Raw genomic sequence first — 19,833 nt, forward strand, 5'->3', positions numbered from 1 at the left:
GTACCAGCACCAAAGTCTGAAGCAGGTACTGAACAGGACAGTGATGTCAGGCAGGATGCATGTGTGAGCTCTTGCCAGGGGGGGCTTGCTGCTAACATGCAAGACGAGCCCCCACCCTGCGACAGCCAATGAATACACCTTGCAAGAGCTTCCAGCTCAGCCCTGCCCCTTCAGTCTGAGCAACACCCAGCTCACCATGGCTCACTGCCAAGTATTCCCTGCCTCACTTTTTACCCATGCCTCATCCTGTACCTTTTTACTTAATGCCAGTTGACCTAGCAGTAACCCAGTCTGATGTTTCTCCATGAGTGCTCGGGGAATACAAGTCAGATACCCTTTGTCTTGATCCTGATTTGTTCTCACCTTAAACAAACCATGTGTTTCCCAAGTTTGAATGTCAAGATAAATGTATTATAAACATATTTTTTATAAAAGAGGATTAGAAAAATTTGTGCAGGAGAGATCTGCTGATGGCTCCTTGCTGTAATGCCTCCACAGTTGGAGACAGCAACTGTGGCTAGTTTACAATCTGAAGCAGAAGCCTCTAATCTCCCAAAATAATAATAATAATAATAATAATAATAATAATAATAATAATAATAATAATTTATTATTATTTATACCCCGCCCATCTGGCTGGGTTTCCCCAGCCACTCTGGGCGGCTTCCAACAGAAAAATAAAACACAGTAATCTATTAAACATTAAAAGCCTCCCTAAACAGGGCTGCCTTCAGATGTCTTCTAAAAGTCTGGTAGCTGTTTTCCTCTTTGACATCTGATGGGAGGGCCTTCCACAGGGCGGGCGCCACTACCGAGAAGGCCCTCTGCCTGGTTCCCTGCAACTTGGCTTCTCGCAACGAGGGAACCGCCAGAAGGCCCTCAGTGCTGGACCTCAGTGCCCAGGCAGAATGATGACGTGGAATATATTTGGGGGGAGGGACGGGGGGAAGTGAACACAAAAGCCCAAGCAGGCTCATTCATGTAGAGAGGAATGATGACTGCCTGTTGTGCCTGAGGGCCAATGGAGGACGGCCTTTTCCTACTGGAGGCTGCCTGAACCATTTGCTCATCAGAGGCTCTCCTCCAGGTCCTCCCATCACCTAAAGCGAGGTGGTGGATGCCCAGGAAGAAGACTTTTTCCATCGTGGTGCCTTGCATTAGTAACACCTACCCCAGAGCAGCTCACCTGATGCCACTTTTGATGCCTCTTCAGCACAAGGAAGAGGTTCTTTTTCAGCTGCCTAGCCACTGCAGCATATTTTAGAGCTTGTTTTATTTTCATTTTTATAGCTCTGCTGGATTTTATGAGTGCTACCCTTTTGCACTTTTAACGTTTTATATAGAGATTTCATTACAGTTTCTTCATATAAACTGTACATCACTCAGCAGCCTTTGCAATGAAGAACTGCCGATAGATAATATTAAACAAATTCCAGTATGCATGTAAGCAGCTTTGAGACACAACCTAAGGCTCTGTACAACAAGATTACAAAGGCCTCATCACATCTGGAAACCAAGCCTTATGAAGAAGGGTTTAGGGAGGTGGGTATGTTTAAGCCTGGAGAAGGGGAGACTGAGAGGAGATATGATAGCTACCTTCAAATATCTAAAGGGCTGTCACATGGATGATGGAGCAAGCTTGTTTTTTTTTACTGCTCCAGAGGGTAGGACTCAAACCAATGAATTCAAGTTACAAAAAAAGGGAGATTCCAACTAAATATCAGAAGAGCTTTCAGATGGTAAAGCTGATCAACAGTGGAAAAGACGCCCTCTGAAGGTGGCAGATTCTCCTTCATGGAAGGTTTTTAAGCCACTGTCATGGGTGCCTTGCAGGGGGGTTAGACTAATGACCCTGGGGTCCTTTCCAAATTTACAATTCTATTTTTGTATGATTCTTGCATTGACTCCTTTCAGGTTCATCCACAGCTTTGCAACAAAACACCATCAACAATTCTATAGCCATACAGCTGACAACAAGGACTCATGTTTTACCTATTGCTTATTATTATACTATTACTATATATTTTTATTAAATTTATGTACCACCCTTCATCAACAGATCTCAGGTCAGTTTAGAATAAAATACAAGCTGAAACACAGTAATTAAACAAAAACCACAAAACAATACCCCCCTTTCCCATAGGCACATGTAAAAGTCTGTAGGATATTAATCAGTCAAATGCTTGGTTGAAGAGGAACGTTTTTGCCTGGCGCCTAAAAATATATAATGAAGTTGCCAGTCGAACCTCCCTGGGGGAGAGCATTTCACAAACGGGGAGCCACTGCAGAAAAGGCTCCTCTCTCTACTCAACATCCTTGTTCTATACAAGAAATCACCCAGAAACATATTCGCTCAATTTAAGTCAGAAACTAGGTACCACTTCCAATGTCACTCAGCAGCCCCCTTTTCTCTGCATGCCCACCATCACAATTCCCCAATTTCCCTCCACTCAAAATTTCTTACCTCAAGTAGCAGCAGAGTCTCCTGTTCTGTCCATTCTCGCCCAGCGCTAGCACTTTTGCTCTGTATGAAGGAGGAAGGAAACAGTTCACTCATGTACCCAGCGCACAGATGAGTATGGCTATTATTGCCAAGAGGTGGGATTGGCAATTTCTTCCATCACACATGTGTTACTTGTTGGAAGGGGGCCTCCCTAACACAGACAAGCCCTAGTGATGCGTGCCATGTCAAAGGAGAACCTGATAAAACTCTTGCAAGTTGCATCATCATCATCTCATTATTTCATTATTTGTATGCCACCCATCAGCCCTCTGGGTGGCTTCCAGCAATCAATCAATCAATCTACACACACACACACACAAAACAAAACATCAAACTTTAAAAACTTCCCTATACAGTGGTGCCTCGCTAGACGAATTTAATCCATTCCACGGGTCTTTTCTTATAACGAAAAATTTGTCTAGCGAATCCCATAGGAATGCATTGAATTTTTTTTGATTTTTTTTTTTGCCCATTAATTGAATTTCAATGCATTCCTATGGGAAACCGCGATTCGCTGGACGAATTTTTCATAAAACGAATTCGTCTAGCGAGGCAACCTCTGCTCGAAAAATCCTTTCGTTAAGCGGAAATTTCGTTAAGCAGGGCATTTGTTAAGCGAGGCACCACTGTATAGGGAAGCTATACAGGCTGCCTTCAGATGTCTTCTAAAAGTCAAATAGTTGTTTATCTGTTTGACATCTGAGGGGAGGGCATTCCAGAGGGCAGGCGCCACTACTGAGAAAGATGACTGCTGCTCCTTGGGGCAGCCTGACTCAGCAGTTGAGGCAAGAATCCCCGAAGCAATCAACACTCGCTCGGTAGGAAATCTGATCAGAATAGAGGGTTAACTATTTCTAAGGTTACGGATCTGTGTAATGGAAGAAGTGATGCATGTAGGCACTTTCCCTTTAAGAGAATGTTCAAACAAGTGAGGTAAAGTGCAAGAGCTCTCCTTTTAGCAACAACCTACAAAGGAGAATAGTCCCATGGGGTGGGGAGGAAGGACTGCAGAGCAGGAAAGGAGGTGAAATGACCCTTATACAAAACCCTGCACTGATACTAGGATATGGCTGCTAATTCAAATACCAGGAGTAGATTCGCCTACTATCATCCCCATTCTCTGCAACTAAGAGGTAACAGGAATGCACACCTTGCGTCAAATTTTAATAAATACAACATGCCAGCAAAGACTGTGTTCACGTGCTTGAGACAAGCTCAGCTAAATAAATGTGCCCCAGTGCAGGGGAAGGCTAACATGCCTTGCCCCAACATCTGCTTGTCTTCCTCTTCCCAATCTCCAAATATGGCAATCAAAAGCAATGCTTAGAGCATCCATTAAATCTCCCAGAATTCTCTAAAGGTGCTGTCAGGGATTGTTCTAGCAGTGAGCATTCCCTGACAATCGCAGAAGAGGCACCCTGACTCAGGCAGCATCCTAGAGCCCTTACTGCAACCTCAGACAGGATATCAGGGGGAGGGATCAGGGGAAGTGTCCAGCGGGGAGATGCCTCGCCCTTTTAAGTTCATGCCTGACTTAAGACATTCCAAGGTGCGCAGGCGCAAAGGGAGGAGGGCAGGAATCCCACGCTTACTATGCTGGGGGAGGAGCAGACGCCAGGCATTGGGAGAATCTTCGTCAGACTGATCGGACATGTATTCTTGATACTGAATCACATTGTAAATATCAGGCAAAATAAAAGCCTTAAAGACAGAATGGCTGTGGTACTAGTTTCTCAGAAGTAGCCAAACAAGGACCGTGACAGGTGCTCATAAATTTTTAGCACTCTAGGAAAATATCACCCCAGCCTTAAAATTAGCATCAATTATTGTTGCTAAAAAAAAAGCCCAAAAAGGATCAATAGGTGTGTGTGTGTATGAGTGAGAGAGAGAGAGAAACAGCTGTTCTGAACCAAACATACAGCACTTATAAAGATTTGACAATGTAGAATTTCTTTGCATGGTGCACAAACACACAGGGGCACAGGTCTGAATATTTAATGATGGCCATGTATTTCTATTGAGCTATCATAAGCAGAGGACAACGAGGAAATTCCTGCATTGTAAGAACATCCCTGCTGGATCAGGCAAAGGCCCATCTAGTCAGGCACTTCCTTCTCAGTGGCCGGCCAGATGATGCCCTAATGAGGATCCCTCAAGGAGGACTCAAGTGAAACAGCATTCTTCTGCAGCCGCTGGAATTCAGAGGCATACTGCCTCCAATACTGGTCCAAGTTGCTGGTCATTACTACATCTTTTGGTAGCAAATTCCATAGTTTGAACATGTGCTCTGTGAAGAAGTACGTCTGACTTGACTCTCCCAACATTCAGGTGCCTCCAGGAACACCATGAGCAGGAGATGAGTGCAAGAGCCCACTAACGACCCCCAGGAACCAGCATTCAGGGGCATGCTGCCTTACATAGCCTTGACCACTAAGTCGCTGATGGGGTGGCCCAAGACATAGAAACCATAACCTCTGCAACACAAGGGGGGACAGGCGGGGGTCTGGAAAGGAGAGAGAATATCGAGCGCCTTGCCTTTGCTAATGTTTTCTTTGAGTATATGTCTGTACGAAGCCCAAAGTTCTGCAGGTCAGTAGGTTTATCCTTGTTTTTCTCGGGAAAATTCAACATCTGCTGAGCAGCTGGGATCTGGGTAAAGAAATGTAAAAAGCATAGCAAGAGGGAGGATACGAAAGCATCAGAACAGTCATATTAATCAACCTATGTTACTGGGGAAGTGCATGTGGAATGTTGAAAACATGCTATTTATAGTAGATGATACTACTACCACTACTACTACTACCACCACCCCACCACCACCACTACTTAAGAATGCTCTAGAGGAGAATTTATCGCAATCTGACAGATTAAGAAAAACAGCTATAGTATCCCTTCTATGACCCACTTGCAGCTCCAGGACCACATGGCAACTGTGAATCCCTGCTAGTGTTTGCAAAGTGTTTTTTTTTTAAAAAAAGTGACAACTCTCTAAGGCGCTAAAAATCAGGGGTGAAACAGAATTACTTCTCAGCATTTCCCCCTCGCACCTGGATGATATCAACTATTTATTTTGGAAAGCTGTTTGCTTGCTACACATTTGGGCCCTTCTTAATGATATTGTGACCAAATTTTGCACGATGGTGCCCAAGTTCAACAGGTTTTCCTCTATGCTTGGATACCATTGGACACCATTTTGAACAAGGTGGCGGACGGAACCTTCCAAAACTGCACTGGTTTTTTGGTCGCTTAGAATTCCCGAGTAACGCCAGGAAGGAGGCAGCTGGCCCTGCTACAATTCATAGAGGGCAAAGGCGTTCCAAGATGGCAATGGCTCTTTACCTGAGGTGTCCGAAGGTGAAGAGGCATGAGTCCCGAGGGAGTGTCAGCCAGCACATTGAAGTGTGGGGTGGGAGGAGGACCCATGGCCATGGGTCGGCTTTCTGGATCCACTTGGTAATTAATAAGCCCCCACTGTTCCAAAAAGGCATGTACCCTAGGAGGTGACATTGCAAGAGCGAAAGACTGAATGAAGGAAAAGTTATCAGAATGGGAAAGACACTGGGTCAGAAAGAGGGAACATTTCAGAATAGATGGACTTAAACTTCAAGACCAGTAACTGGGGAGCTAGCCCTGAAGCATCTTACAATAGCTCCACAACCATCTTTTCCTTTTACTCTTGTTCAACTCATTTCAGTTGGGCTTGGGCAGAACTTCCCAGAAAGTTGCATGCATGCGTGTGTACACAGACACACACACACACACACACCCCTCTGCCCCCTACATGGCACACAAAGCCCATTACTTGATACAGCTCTCTCATCCTGCCTCAGGGCAGGCTCCCCATCTGCTGAAGGGTGAGAAAAACCCTCTTCACTTGCCTTTAGGCAAATTAAGAAGCTGTTATTTTGCCAGGCAATTGGTTTGAATTGAATTTTACTCTCGCTCTTTTGACTGGCTTATCCAACACTGGCTTTTTGTGGCTTTGTGCTTGGAGAGCCAGTGTGGTGTAGTGGTTAAGAGCGGTGGACTCGTAATCTGGTGAACCTGGTTCAATTCCCTGCTCCTCCACATGCAGCTGCTGGGTGACCTTGGGCTAGTCACACTTCTCTGAAGTCTCTCAGCCCCACTCACCTCACAGAGTGTTTGTTGTGGGGGAGGAAGGGAAAGGAGAATGCAAGCCGCTTTGAGACTCCTTAGGGTAGTGATAAAGCGGGGTATCAAATCCAAACTCCTCTTTTCCTCTTCTTATTACATTGGTCTGGTTATATGTTCTTTCGGCATTGTTTAAATTCTGATTTCAATTTTTGTGAGCCATTATAAACATTTGAAATTAAAATAACCGAGTAAAGAAAAATCATTAAATGAGCATTTGATAGAGTAAATCTGGCAATTCATAAAATGCAACCCTTCTGCAGGCCAACAACAACAACAACAACAACACATAGTCACTGGCTTCTGAGATGGCTGACAGGAGGTTGTGGAAAGAATATCAGAAAACACAGCACATATTGGGACACCAATAAGTACTCAGAACTGATGACATGGCTGGGAATGAGTGGCTTGATCACTTTATGTGATCTCTACGCCATTCCAACCAGTCTCTATTGAATCTATACTAGGCATCAGGTTTTTTTTTAACCTAGACCACAGAGATGGGGATGGTACCTGAAAGGTTACAGAACACCTTCTAAAAAAGAAAGAAAAAGGCAGCACAGGATATAAGCGAGAATAGCTTCTTCCTTCCATTTCCCACACTGCCTTAGAAACACTCTGCGCATGGATACTCTCCAGGTCAGCTGACAGAAAAAGCAGCAGGTAAGAAAATGCATGGCTGTATTTGGGCATAGAGTACATGTTCTTCGTCTTTCGAGCATTAATGTGCTCATCCCTCAGTATTTCCCCCGCCCAGAAGTTTTGAACAATGGGATTTTTTAGCTTGAAAGGGATGATAAAAACAAAACACTTTGCTGAGTTTAAGATCCTGTTCCACCTGCAGCCAAGTAAAGCAAGACTTACCGCATTACTGCACAAACGTCTCCAGTCAAGTTCCTTCTGCAGGCAGTGCTAGTCAAGTACTCTTGAGGGTTTAAGCGATACGTATCAATCATGAAATTGCGGTAAGCCAAATATCTGGAAAGAAATCCACAGACATAATATGGATACACTTTCCCACTATGTGTCACTTGAGAATGTTAGGGTCTCTTTAACAGAGAAATATATTATGATGCTGAATTACTCGCCCTTCACCCTAAGGTCCCAGGGCAGGTTACGACGCAATACTAAAAACAATTTAAAGCAGCTTACAGTCACTAAAGATAAGGTGGTCCCTAAAAATATGCACCCTCAAGCCTCAAAAGCCAGGGTGAACAGATGCCTCTGTGGGGGTGGAGTTCCATAACTTAGGGGCCACCATAGAGAAGGCCCTCCCAGGCTGCTGCCAACCCTCCTGGCCCCCAAACTTCTGAGGGTGAAGAAACTACTACAGAGAAATTCCTTTTCTGAATTGAACAGACAAGCTGACCTATTTCAAACAAAACCAAACCAAATCCTATTATGTTCAAAACCAAGGCCAGCTTTGACTAGGGACTGAAGCAAAAAAAAGGGGGGAGAAATGAGGGCTTCAATGTGCAGCTTTTATGCCACGTCTCATCTACTTGGGTGTCCTCGATTTACTAATAGGACACATACCTTTAGGTACAACCCAGGTGTCAGAAGAAGTCTTGAGTTTCAGTTCAGTGGAGCCTTACAGAGGGGCACCAAGGAGGGCGCCTCTGGGCAGGAAGGTGCTGGCTATTCCAAGGCCACTTCCCTTATGCAGTAAGCCTGAGAGAGTTTCACACATGGAAGAGCAGCTGAGGAAGACCAACTGGGACATCAGCCTGCATCCTTCCGCACTCTTCCATGGTGAACCGGTGTGTGTGTGTGTGTGTGTGTGTGTGTGTGTGTGTGTGCAGGCGAGAACAAAAAGCAGAAAAGAAAAGAAAAGAAAAATTGGAGAGAGAGAACAGCAAACATTAAGAAGAGGGATACAGGATAGAAACTATGGAGCTCAGGAGGCAGAAAGCAGGAAAATATTATCCAACAACTATTTCCATTATGTAAGAGAAATACATTTTCTCTTTTTATCTTGTTGGCCCACTTAGTGATTCATCTTCTAAACACTTCATTTTCGCACAGAAAAAAATAAACCAATGCAAAGTAAAGCCCAGGTGAGCTGTGCCTCTTAGTACTTTTCCTTGGTGCCTCCATCCCTAAAAAAAAGTGCAGGTTAAAACTACTCTCTTGGATGTAAGCCAGATGCCTGGCAGCAAAACCTCTCAACACTGGCTCCTAGGGAGGCAGCCCTCTTTCTCCTGCATTACCAGATTTAAACAGCATCTCAGAACCTACAGCCTCCGGCAAAATATATTTTATTTGGAGCGCCAAGCTCCCTGCCCTGAGGGCCAGGCCAGGCACAATAACCCAAAGCCATCCAACTATTGTTTTTTGGGGAGGGAGGGAATCAGGCTTTGGAAGTGAACCCTTGGGAGCACAGAAGCATTGAGGAAGGCTGCTTGGTGCATAGTAAGGAATGTCCATAGCTCTGTTACACAGGACAGAAGAGGAGACAGTTTTCAGGTATAATAAAAAAAGTAATGATCATCCAAAGTGGAGGACAGGGGGAGGTGCCACCCCCCAACTCTTGTCTCGAGGAAAAGAAGCCTCATGGCTCCTGCTTCTATCAAAGTTCCAAGCCTCAGGGGTGGATTTTGACGGTGGGAGGAGGGACTGGAGAGGACAAAAGAGGAAGCTCTGTTCTGCTCATGGAGGTCTGTTGGATTGGATACAGCCCAAAACATGTAGAATTTCAGCATGGCATGAAATCTTTATGAAATTGACACAAACTCCACGTTTCTCCAAACCCATCTTTCCAACACCAACTTTGTATTTATTTCCATGTCCTTACATTATGCTAGATACAGACTGCACTCAGCCCTCAAAAAACTGACTTGCCTCTGAGTGAGCTGCTTCTAAAGACAGTGTCCGCAGCACACAGAAAGATCCAAGATGGTTTCCTTGTGCTGTCTCAAACAGGCATGCATGCAGGAAAAGCCGCTTATAGTGTCAGGGAACTGCCAAGCTGAAGAGCAAGTCAAAAGCCCCATTGCAAGCCAAGGTTAAGAGATCAGAAATTATTACATCTGCATCTTCTGGCTGTAATGGCCCTGGGTATAACCCGTTGTACCTGTTATAAGCAAAGAGGAGAACACACTACATGCTTACATTGTTCTGCTTTTACTTACATTTCTGGGGTCTTAGATTTGTTTTTCCCATTGAAGAATTCTGGAAGAGCACGGCGCTCGATTACATGAATACTGCGTCAGGAGGAAAAACAGAATGTGGTCACTGTAGAACATGCCCAGATTCACTCAACACTCTGATCACACACTATGAACTAAGCAGCCACGGCTAACAGCATGACAGCTATCCAAGACAAGCAGCTTTTCTACAAATGTAGCTTTAAATCTTCACCTTCACCCCAGTATGGTTCCCCTTCATCACTTATACTGCCCAACAGGACAATGACAAAAACTTACCGTCAGCATACAAATCAATATGGCTAACCTGATCAAAACATCCTCCCTCCCCACTCACGCAAGAAACTAAGGATCATCACAGCCAACCACAAATGAACAACCACATTCTGAGACAAATCCTGACCTCTCTCACCAACAAAGAAACACGAACAAACAACAGAGAACCGGCACAAACGACGCTGACGCCGAACCCCTACACATATCAAGAAAAACAGAAACATCGGCAATCCACCACACCCAACTCCCCATCCCACCCACCTCTTTCCCCCTTCCTCATAATGTCTCAACAAGTAAAATTGATGTGTAAAAATAATGCATGGAAAAAATGAGACATTGCACTACCTTTGTAACCCAAGAAAATCTTTAATAAAAATAATTATTAAAAAAAATAAAAATGTAGCTTTAAAACAGTTCTTTAACCTCCAGAGTCTTCAGATCACTACTACCAAAGGAGGAGGGAATAACATTCTGAATCGACATTTGCAGGAAAGTAAGTTTGGAATGAAGTGTAGTATTGGTCACAACTGCAGGAACCCTTAGCTTTCTGATTTGCTATTACAGCATTACTATCGACTTCAATATGTTACCGTCTTAAGAGTGGTAGGACAGTCACAATGTCCACAGTAAAGAGAAGCGCTTGCCTTACACATTATGGTGTGTAGCAAACAGCCATGTCAAAGCTAAGAAATAAAGAAAACAAGAGTTTCTTTTTAAAACAAAAACACACCAACTCAACATATATGGACCTTGAGGTTTCAGCTCTGCTCCCAATTCCTTTACTATACAGAGCACTCCTCTGCTTAATCTGCAACACACCACAATGTGCAGTGTTCTGGATATAATCCCTTTACCATCAATTGAATTATGAAATGGGTTTTCTATTTCAGAGAACGATCGAAAGGCTAGTTCATTTATTGAAACATTAGGTTGAAAATAATTGGGTAATGTGAATTTTCATCCACAAATTGCTTTAATAGCCTCCAAGAGAGACTGCCATTAACAGAAGTTCCTGACTTGAAGGTCTTCAAATGCATTTACTTTATTGTCCTCAACTGCCCCCTCCCTCATAATAGAGCTGCATATATAGAAGGCCGGAGCTGAGTGTCAAGACCTTCTCCCCCAAGAGTGCTTGGCCACTGTCTTTTAACACACAGGAACAGAAAAGCAGGTGCCTGCTGGATCAGACTGGCATCCAGCTTCCCACAGCAGGACATGAAGGCAATAGGTAAAGGTAAAGGGACCCCTGACCATTAGGTCCAGTCATGACCGACTCTGGGGCTGCGTGCTCATCTCGCATTATTGGCCGAGGGAGCCGGCATACAGCTTCCAGGTCATGTGGCCAGCATGACAAAGCCGCTTCTGGCAAACCAGAGCAGTTCACGGAAACGCCGTACACCTTCCCGCCAGAGCGGTACCTATTTATCTACTTGCACTTTGTGCTTTCGAACTGCTAGGTGGGCAGGAGCTGGGACCGAGCAACGGGAGCTCACCCCGTTGTAGCGGTTCCTACCCGTGTTTCCCCCTTTTTAAGACACCGTCTTATAACTTTTTTCCCTCAAAAAAAAAACACGGTGTCTTATTTTCAGGGGGTGTCTTTTTTTTTTTTTTTACGGCGCTACAAGACTTCGGTTTTGTGAAGGAAGAACTGTCTAGGGATAGATTCGCTCTGGGCGCCGGTGCTGGAGCCCTATCAGTTGCGAAAGCTGGCGCAGATTGCAATGTAAAAGAGGAGATACTCAAGCCGTTGCATTGGGACACCTTGCTGGAAAAAAATGGAATATCTCCCCGTTCGCAACGCTTTTAAAGCCTTCCCTTTGTCCCCTTCCCGAGCTGACTCTCCAAACATTAATGAACTCCCCCCTCCCTTGCCCTCCTCCCCTCTAAAGTGGCAGCCTGCCTGCAGGGACGACGAGGTGGGAAACCTCTTTGCCAAGTTACCATACAACAGTTAAGAGAGGGGTGCGGGCAGATGGACAGGTTGCCCTCCTCGCCACCCCTCCAGGCTCCCTGCACTCCACTGGCAGCTCCTCTTAAGCAGTGGGGGCGGGAAGTGATCGTGCCGAGGGATCTGGCTCCGGAGACTCTGAAGGGGGTGGGTTGGGGCTGCTTCATCCAGCGGCAAGCTCGCAACGCCCCCCTCGCTGTCGCTAGGGCTGCCGAGACTGGATCGCGTCCCTTATCCCGCGCCTGCGCTGTGCGCCACGTTTTGCCCGATCCGGCTATCGCCATCGCCATAGCGGGGCTTGCTGAAGTTGCAGTCTGACTTTCCCCGGCACCACCCAGAGAAACAGCGGGCCGTCACCTACGCTGCAACGGGCCGTTACCTCCGGCCGCTGCTCTGCCTCGGGCCATGCAGCCCACAATGTTCTGGCGCTGCAGCTCCCGCCGCCGCCAATCGCCCCATTGCCGCTCTGGCACCTCGGGCCATGCAGCCCACAAAGTTCCGGTGGCGCGGCTCCTGCCGCCGCCAATCGCCCCATTGCTGCTCTGGCACCTCGGGCCATGCAGCCCACAACGTTCCGGCGGCGCGGCTCCCGCCGCCGCCAATCGCCCCATTGCCGCTCTGGCACCTCGGGCCATGCAGCCCACAATGTTCCGGCAGCAGGGCTTCCGCCGCTGCTCTGCCTCCCGCCGCCGGTCTGCTTCGGGCCATGCGGCCCACAACGTTCCGGTGGTGCAGCTCCCGCCACCGTAGTCACCCTGCTGCCGCTCTGCCTCGGGCCCCCTCCCATCTGGTCTCAAGCCTCTCCGAGGCTCTAAAGGAAAGCAACGGAAAGCAAGAAGGTACGTCTTATTTTCGGGGGACGTCTTATATTTCGTGAATGCATAAAAACCCTGCCATGGCTTATATTATGACTACGTCTTAAAAAGGGGGGAACACGGTATTTATCTACTTGCACTTTGACGTGCTTTCGGACTGCTAGGTTGGCAGGAGCTGGGACAGAGCAACGGGAGCTCACCCCGTCGCAGGGATTCGAACCGCCGACCTTCTGATCAGCAAGCCCTAGGCTCTGTGGTTTAACCCACAGCGCCACCTGCATCCCTTCAAGGCAATAGACCTGAGCACAATTTACTGATGCTGGTGCTGTGTTAATTTTATTTATGGTACCCAGGTTTTTATTACAAATGTTGTTGCCTCATGTTTAAATTGATATAGTGCACTGGAGGCTTTAGGAGGAAAAGTGACTCAAAATTTGCTTTGAATGAAAGAAAAAACCTTCTTCTCTAGCACTAAAAGCTGTATATGGAAATGATTGATTGAATTAGCAGGGCAGGACAAATGGCAAAGTATACCTACACATCCTATGCTTCTGGAGGAATGTTATCTCTGGGATGTCGTGCCTGACTTGGTTGAAACACAGGATTTAACGTTTAAAAGATTCATCAGGGAAATGAAGGGAAACAGGCGGACATGGATGTAAAAATACCTCCTTTTTGGCAACCAAATGACGCAAGTCTCGGAACAGCAATTATACCAGGCCAATTTGCATTCCGTTTGAGGGTAGTGTCTAGCCTAGTTACAAGTGCTTGGGCATGCTTCGGATACGAAAACACTTTCCCCAGACAGCCATTAGACTAGCTATGTCCACATACGTCAGAGCAAGGCACTTCAGGGCTGGAAGAATCAGACATGATTTTATTCATATCTACAACTGCATGAGGAAAACGGGTCCCATAGCAGCAAGGAAGGAAAAAAATGCAGAACAAAAATTTAGGATTTGTGTGTGTGTTCAGTGTGCTACTCAATTCTTTTTAAAGGAATTGGGAATAATTTGGTTCTTATTTTTATATGTAAAAGCTGCCTTGAGGGGTACAAATAAATAAAAAATATAATGGAAATAATAATCACTTCAATGGGACATTCACTTCCTTTCCTTTCCCCAAGCCCCTCCCTCCCCAGATCCGCTTGGAGGGTCAACAATATTCTGGAGCAGATTTTGAGGGGGGGGGCTGCAGGAGAGTCGAGTGGGGGGAGGAAGTTCCATTGTACGAGCAGCACAGCAGAGATGGATAAAACTCTCAAGTTCCACCTATTACATATTCAGCAGCCATATGGATTTATCTACTGTTTTGGCTGAGAAAGTGACCTCAACTCACACATTTAGGACATGCTGCCTTCACTTAGGGAGGAGGGAAGAAGTGGATAGGGGCACCCCATTCTTTATTCCTGCACTTCAGAATCCATAAGAGAAACAACTCATCATGCAACCCAGGCACAACATCTATCCAACCTGGCTTGAACATCTGTAGTGCCAAAAGTTTTATGAGCTCTACAAAGAGGTTTGTTTCACTTATTTAACAGCCCGTCCAGGCAGGAAGCTGCTAACAGCCAGTCTACAGGCTTAAACTGGTCATGGCCCACCCTACTGAGGCAGAAGGCAAGGTTAGTTTTAACTGGCCATACGATTCCTAGGTTACACCTGGGCCGAGTTATCTAGCATCCAGAACTGTTTGCAACAAATGGTGCATAGAGGCCAGTTTAGGTGAGATAGCTACAAAATTAAAATATGTGATGTAGAGTGGAAAGGAAGGTTAATGTCAAAGGCTGCAACTTTCAGATTAAGGTAGTTTTTACTCCTGCGAAATACATCACAGGAACATGAGGGCAGGCTAACATGCAAGTGGCTGTCACACACAGCAGACTCTGGACCTGTCACCATTCCCTGGCTCCCCAATAGCCTAGAACGTACCAGTTATAGTCAAACCAGGATGCATAGCTGGGGATAATGATGTGATTTGTCTGTTCTGTGACATTGTCTTCTCCGGTATCTATTGAGCGGCTCTGGTCACCTTTGTTGGGATCTTCATCTTCCTGCAGGGGAAAAGATATAGAGTTGTTTGGGAGGTCAGCTATTGGCTGTGCAGAGAACAAAAAGTTCAAAAGGCCATAGTGATGTCAGGGGGCAGCGGTGGGAAACGTTTTCTGGCCAAATCTTGAAACTTCTCAACTGCTGGAGGGCCCAATTTGGCAGGCGGGCAGGGTTACCCACCTGACATCACAGTGACATCAGGTAAAGCTGGATTTAGTTCCATTTTTACTCCTTCTCTAAACGAAGAGCTAGCAGCTTACCTTTCCTCCTGTGGCGACCGTCTCCTCATCCTGCTCATCTGCAATAAATGAGCAGAGAGAAATAAACACAACGGCACAAGTAACAATCCTTTACACCTCGTGCCTTCCAGATGTTTTGGACTACAACTCCCATCAGCCCCAGCACCCCACAGCCGCATTGGCTAAGGCTGCTGGGAGTTGCAGCCCGAAACCCTTGGGGGGGGGCGGCGCCTGGTCAAGGAAGGCTGCTTTACCATCATTGCGCCTCAATGGGGCAATATCTGCAGCAAGAACAAGAGAAGAAAAATATGCACAAGCCATTGCTAGAGAAGTCATGTGACTTGGCAAACATTGAGCCTGTCACAGAAGAAAGAAAAGGAGCAAGGGTGTATTCCATAAGGGCCAGTAAATGGGCACTCGCTTAAGCAGCAGCCTTATATTATCATAGCTGCCAAGTTATCCCTTTTTTAAAGGGATTTTCCCTTATGCTGAATAGGCTTCCTCACGAGAAAAGGGAAAACTTGGCAGCTATGTATTATTATACTCCTGCATTTATTTATATCCTACCTTTGTCCCGGACCGGGAAAGGGGCCTGTGGCATGGGACTCAGGGGGCCAACTCACCACCATCATACCTGTTCCTGCTTTAGCTGGGAGTGGCCCTTCTCCTGCTCATTGTAAGGCTCAGTGGCCCTGTGGGGAAGAGAGGAGGGATGGTCTGCTGGGACCATCGCTGGGCACCAGTTTTTTCACCTGCCTTGCTCCATTCCCCTGACCTTAATAAGATGAAGATGCTGCTTAAGTATCATTGATTTCCCTTAACATTTTTGTTGTGAATACCTTTTTGGCAGGAACACGGATGTGCCTTATTTTAAAGCACTGTTGAAATATATTGAATTGGTATCATTTGTATTTGCATTTTTGTATTTCTATGTACCTGGGTTTTTCCTGTGAACCACCTTGGGAGCCCTCATGGTTGGAAAGCATAATCAGTGATGTAAAAAAGCAAGGGACTATTGAACTCCTGGCCCCTCAAGCCCCACTTGGCCTTGATCCACCATGTCTCACTCCATATGAGACCATTTGCCCATTAAGATCAGTAGGAGAGGCCCCTACTTATGGGTTCCTTCCCATCTAAAGGTAAAACAAGCTGGGTAGCAATAAAAGCTTTTTGCCAGTTACAGCTACAAATCTATCACTACCCTGCTTGGAAAAGCATGCTTCAACCTGCAGATATTTAGGAAAATAATCTAAGACCTTATTTTATTTTTAATCCATGACATTACAAACATATTTGGGACTCACACAGTTTTAAAAATATTTAACAAATAGCCAGTTTCGTTTGTGAGGCTGTGATTTTTAACTGTCAGAAAAATTATGAAGGTCCGTTAACACTAGTGGCATTGTCTTGAAAAAATGTGAGCTTCCCTGAACATTGTTTTAGTAGGGCAGGATATAAAAAGACTTGCCATGGCACTGTCAGCTATTTTAGTGAAGAATCACCCTTCCCCCACCTACAGAGATAATTTTAAATGCCTGGGGCAGTTTTTAAAATAATAACCGTCTGGCAGCCTTTTGGAGGCTTCTCCCCTCTGCATCCTCCTTTAGAATGAGAGCCCTCCAGAGAATAAGAATAAGCCTCCACAGAAAATTGCTCTTACACACACCCCTGGAACAGGCTGAGTTACAAAGCAAATATAGTTGCCAGCCTCAAAGAGGGGAAAATCCATTATTAAAAAAAAACCAACGAAAGAACTCACCTAGGTCTGCTACTGTTCCTCCTTTCACCGGAGTGTTTTCGCTATCTTTCTTTGGATTTACTGCAAAAATTAAACAAGATTGAGAATGTCAGGCTGTGCTTTGTCTGCAGTAACACTGCATGGGTTGTTACATGATGCAAAGGTAGTCTAGCCACCTTTTCACTCTCCCCACCATCAATCATATGGTTATGAACCACATTTTCTCATTTTCTGGCTTTGCACACAATGAGCCCCCATCCTAAGCTTACAAGCTTCCTTTGCATTTGTTGGTGAATTGCATTTGATAAATAAAGAACTCAAGGTTAGGCTGGGCAAGGTTAGGATGAAAGGTAGTGAGCGGTTCAGTAGGATCATCCAGTTATGCTTCTGGTTCTCATAAAAAAACCTCATGAGCATAGACTAGGACTAGCTGCATATAAATTAAGCCCAGATGACCAAGGCCTCCTGATCAAAGCCCAGCTGACTGACTTGCTACTCTACAAACAGCAATTTTGAAGGACATTGTCCTACCACTGCAATACTTGATGGAAGAACCATCAAGCCTTTCTATTCAGACTTGCTATAAGTAGATTATTTCGAAAAGCAGCTTCTTGCCTGGAACATCAAGTCATTGTTACAGTTGAGTCTTACTTTCCCAGGCTTTTAAGACAGAGACCACTGAAAATCTTTGCCCAATAAAAAGAACCAAAAGAAGGGGCCAATTGCTGGACCTGGCCAAAGAACCATCTAGTTCAGCATTGTGTCCTCACCATGGCCAAGCAGATCATCGCAAGCAGGACCTGAGAGCAAGAGCACTCTCTCCACCTCCGATTCCCACAGTACAGCTAGAAGTTACTTATTTCATAGAACTGATACACCGCTTGATTATTAGAAAAACTCACAAAGTGGTTTACGAAAAAGATAAAGCAATGCAATTATCTATGAGAATATTATTAATAATAAGACTTTAAAAAGTTAAAATAACAACAAACTAAAAACAGATTAAAATCTGCATAAACATAAGCCACCATGATGAGCAGCCAATGTTAATTATCCACCCTGAGACTGTGTAGGACTTCCAAGACACAACTAGGAGACCTTTATTTCAACCATACCCCTTCATTGTTTTGTGACTTGAGACTGAAGTGCCCACACATTGGGGAGTAAGTAAGTAAGCTGCACTGTAGACATCAGCACTGCCTTTGTGCCTTGCCGCTCCTTTGCCAGCCTAATGAAACACTTCTAAAATTTCATGCTCAAGGCCTGTCAAGTGGGAGAGCTGCAAGTGAACAACCAAGGTGTTAAAATAAAACACAGTAGCGATTGGGGGCGGGGGGGGGGGGGTAACAGAGGCCACTTCCTTGTTCCAGCTCTGCAGGAAGCCAAGGAGAAGACGGTGGCCAATAAACATGGATGCAAGATTCCTGCACCTGGATTTGTGCATTCACAGCTTGCTACATTTAACTGTTTACTTTGCTGATCTGTCCACCACAGTTCAGAAGAGGCTGACGGGCGCCACGCCTTCTGCAAGCCCAAGAGGGCAATGCTGTCAGCTTGCAGGCAAAACTGATTTGCGTTCTCACAAGGGTCCTTTGTGAGTAACTGCGGCGAGCCATTATTCTTACACATCCTGGAAATTACTCTCTTGCCCAGTGCTGAAAATGTTTCTGACAGTCATCTGTCTAGCACAGCCTCTGGTGCCTTGTCTACATCTTGTGCTAAACATGATGATGGTAGATAAGGAACAGAGCCTTCCAATAACCGATCAGGCAGCTCCAGCTCCAGATCAACAGAGTATTATGGCAGTATATCTTTTAAGCACACATTTTGCTGAGGAAACACACTCCTCTTTCCAACAGCTAATGTACACAAAGCCAGCTCGGAAGGGGTTTATTCAAGATCAAAATACAGACTAGATATTTTCGATGCTCCGAAGAAACAGAAACCAAACACACTTTCTACAATATATTCAGGGGGAAACAAACATTTATGTTGGCAGCTGGGGACTTATCCATTGGGAGGGGGGGGAGGGAGATATTTGGGTAGAGAAGCTGATCACGTAACTGTGAGCCCATTACGGTCTGCAAACACAGACAAAAGAGGCAGTTTTAGAAGGAAGAAGCAGGAAATTCTGGATAGTAGAAGAATGTCTGGCTTGCTTCAGGAGGAAGGAGAGACGTAAGAATGGAAGCACTGCAGGTTGAGCCACCTCTTTTGCAGGTCAACTCCAGCAGGGGCTTGAACATATCACCTTAAGACTTTTAACATGAACAATTGTTTTCATAAAGGGAAGCAAAGATTGGCCTTTAATTCTTGGGGCAGGGGGGACCCTTAAAAAAACAGGAAATTCCTAAATTTCCTAAATCATGCTCACATTACACTGAATTCCAGGATTGGACACACTCTCTCTTCCTTCCGCTTTGAACCCAGGAGAGGTGCAAAGAGCTTCTCTCTGTGAGTACGGCCTGATGTGTGTGCCATTGGAGCAGTGTTCGAAACTCCCATTGTTCTAGGTGCATTTTGCGACAGGGAAATTTCATTAGGGTGAGCAGTTTCTGAGCCCTGGGCGCAGTACTGCACCTAAGATTTCAGATTAAAACTGCAGAGTGGAAGGAAAGGAGGACCTTTTACTGCCTCCCCACTTCCAGCTACTGTCTGAAGACTGGAGAAGAGGCCCTCTTAAGATAATTAGGGGGGTGGGCAGTGGAAGGACTAGACTATGTGAAAAATGAACATAATATTCATTCATTTTCGGCTTTGTATTCTTGTTATTAAAAAAGTGTGCATAGACATTCCATTGTTGCGCCCATAACCTCGATTTAAGGTGCCATTTAGCTCCTAGCTTCATATCTCTTTTTCCAACATCACATTGGAGAGGTATCTCTGCACGCATGGCAAGAATGGGTTGTGCTCTGCAAGAACAGTCACTCAAACCCAAGTTTTATGCAAAAAGTCCAGTTCAGTT

General features: G+C 45.4%; 1 protein-coding gene across 1 annotated transcript in view; it reads right to left on the bottom strand.

Moving 5' to 3' along the window:
* SMARCC1 (SWI/SNF related, matrix associated, actin dependent regulator of chromatin subfamily c member 1) overlaps positions 1-19,833 on the bottom strand; it is an 89,270-nt gene that overhangs the window by 44,113 nt on the left and 25,324 nt on the right. Inside the window, exons 12-19 of the mRNA XM_035130395.2 lie at positions 16,890-16,949; positions 15,152-15,189; positions 14,772-14,893; positions 9,787-9,858; positions 7,520-7,633; positions 5,843-5,996; positions 5,039-5,152; positions 2,465-2,524 (exon numbers count right to left, since the gene is read on the bottom strand). Coding sequence (XP_034986286.2) covers positions 2,465-2,524; positions 5,039-5,152; positions 5,843-5,996; positions 7,520-7,633; positions 9,787-9,858; positions 14,772-14,893; positions 15,152-15,189; positions 16,890-16,949 — 734 coding nt within the window. The remainder of the gene's footprint in view (positions 1-2,464; positions 2,525-5,038; positions 5,153-5,842; positions 5,997-7,519; positions 7,634-9,786; positions 9,859-14,771; positions 14,894-15,151; positions 15,190-16,889; positions 16,950-19,833) is intronic.

Source organism: Zootoca vivipara, chromosome 12 (assembly GCF_963506605.1).
Source record: "Zootoca vivipara chromosome 12, rZooViv1.1, whole genome shotgun sequence".
Lineage (NCBI taxonomy): Eukaryota > Metazoa > Chordata > Lepidosauria > Squamata > Lacertidae > Zootoca > Zootoca vivipara.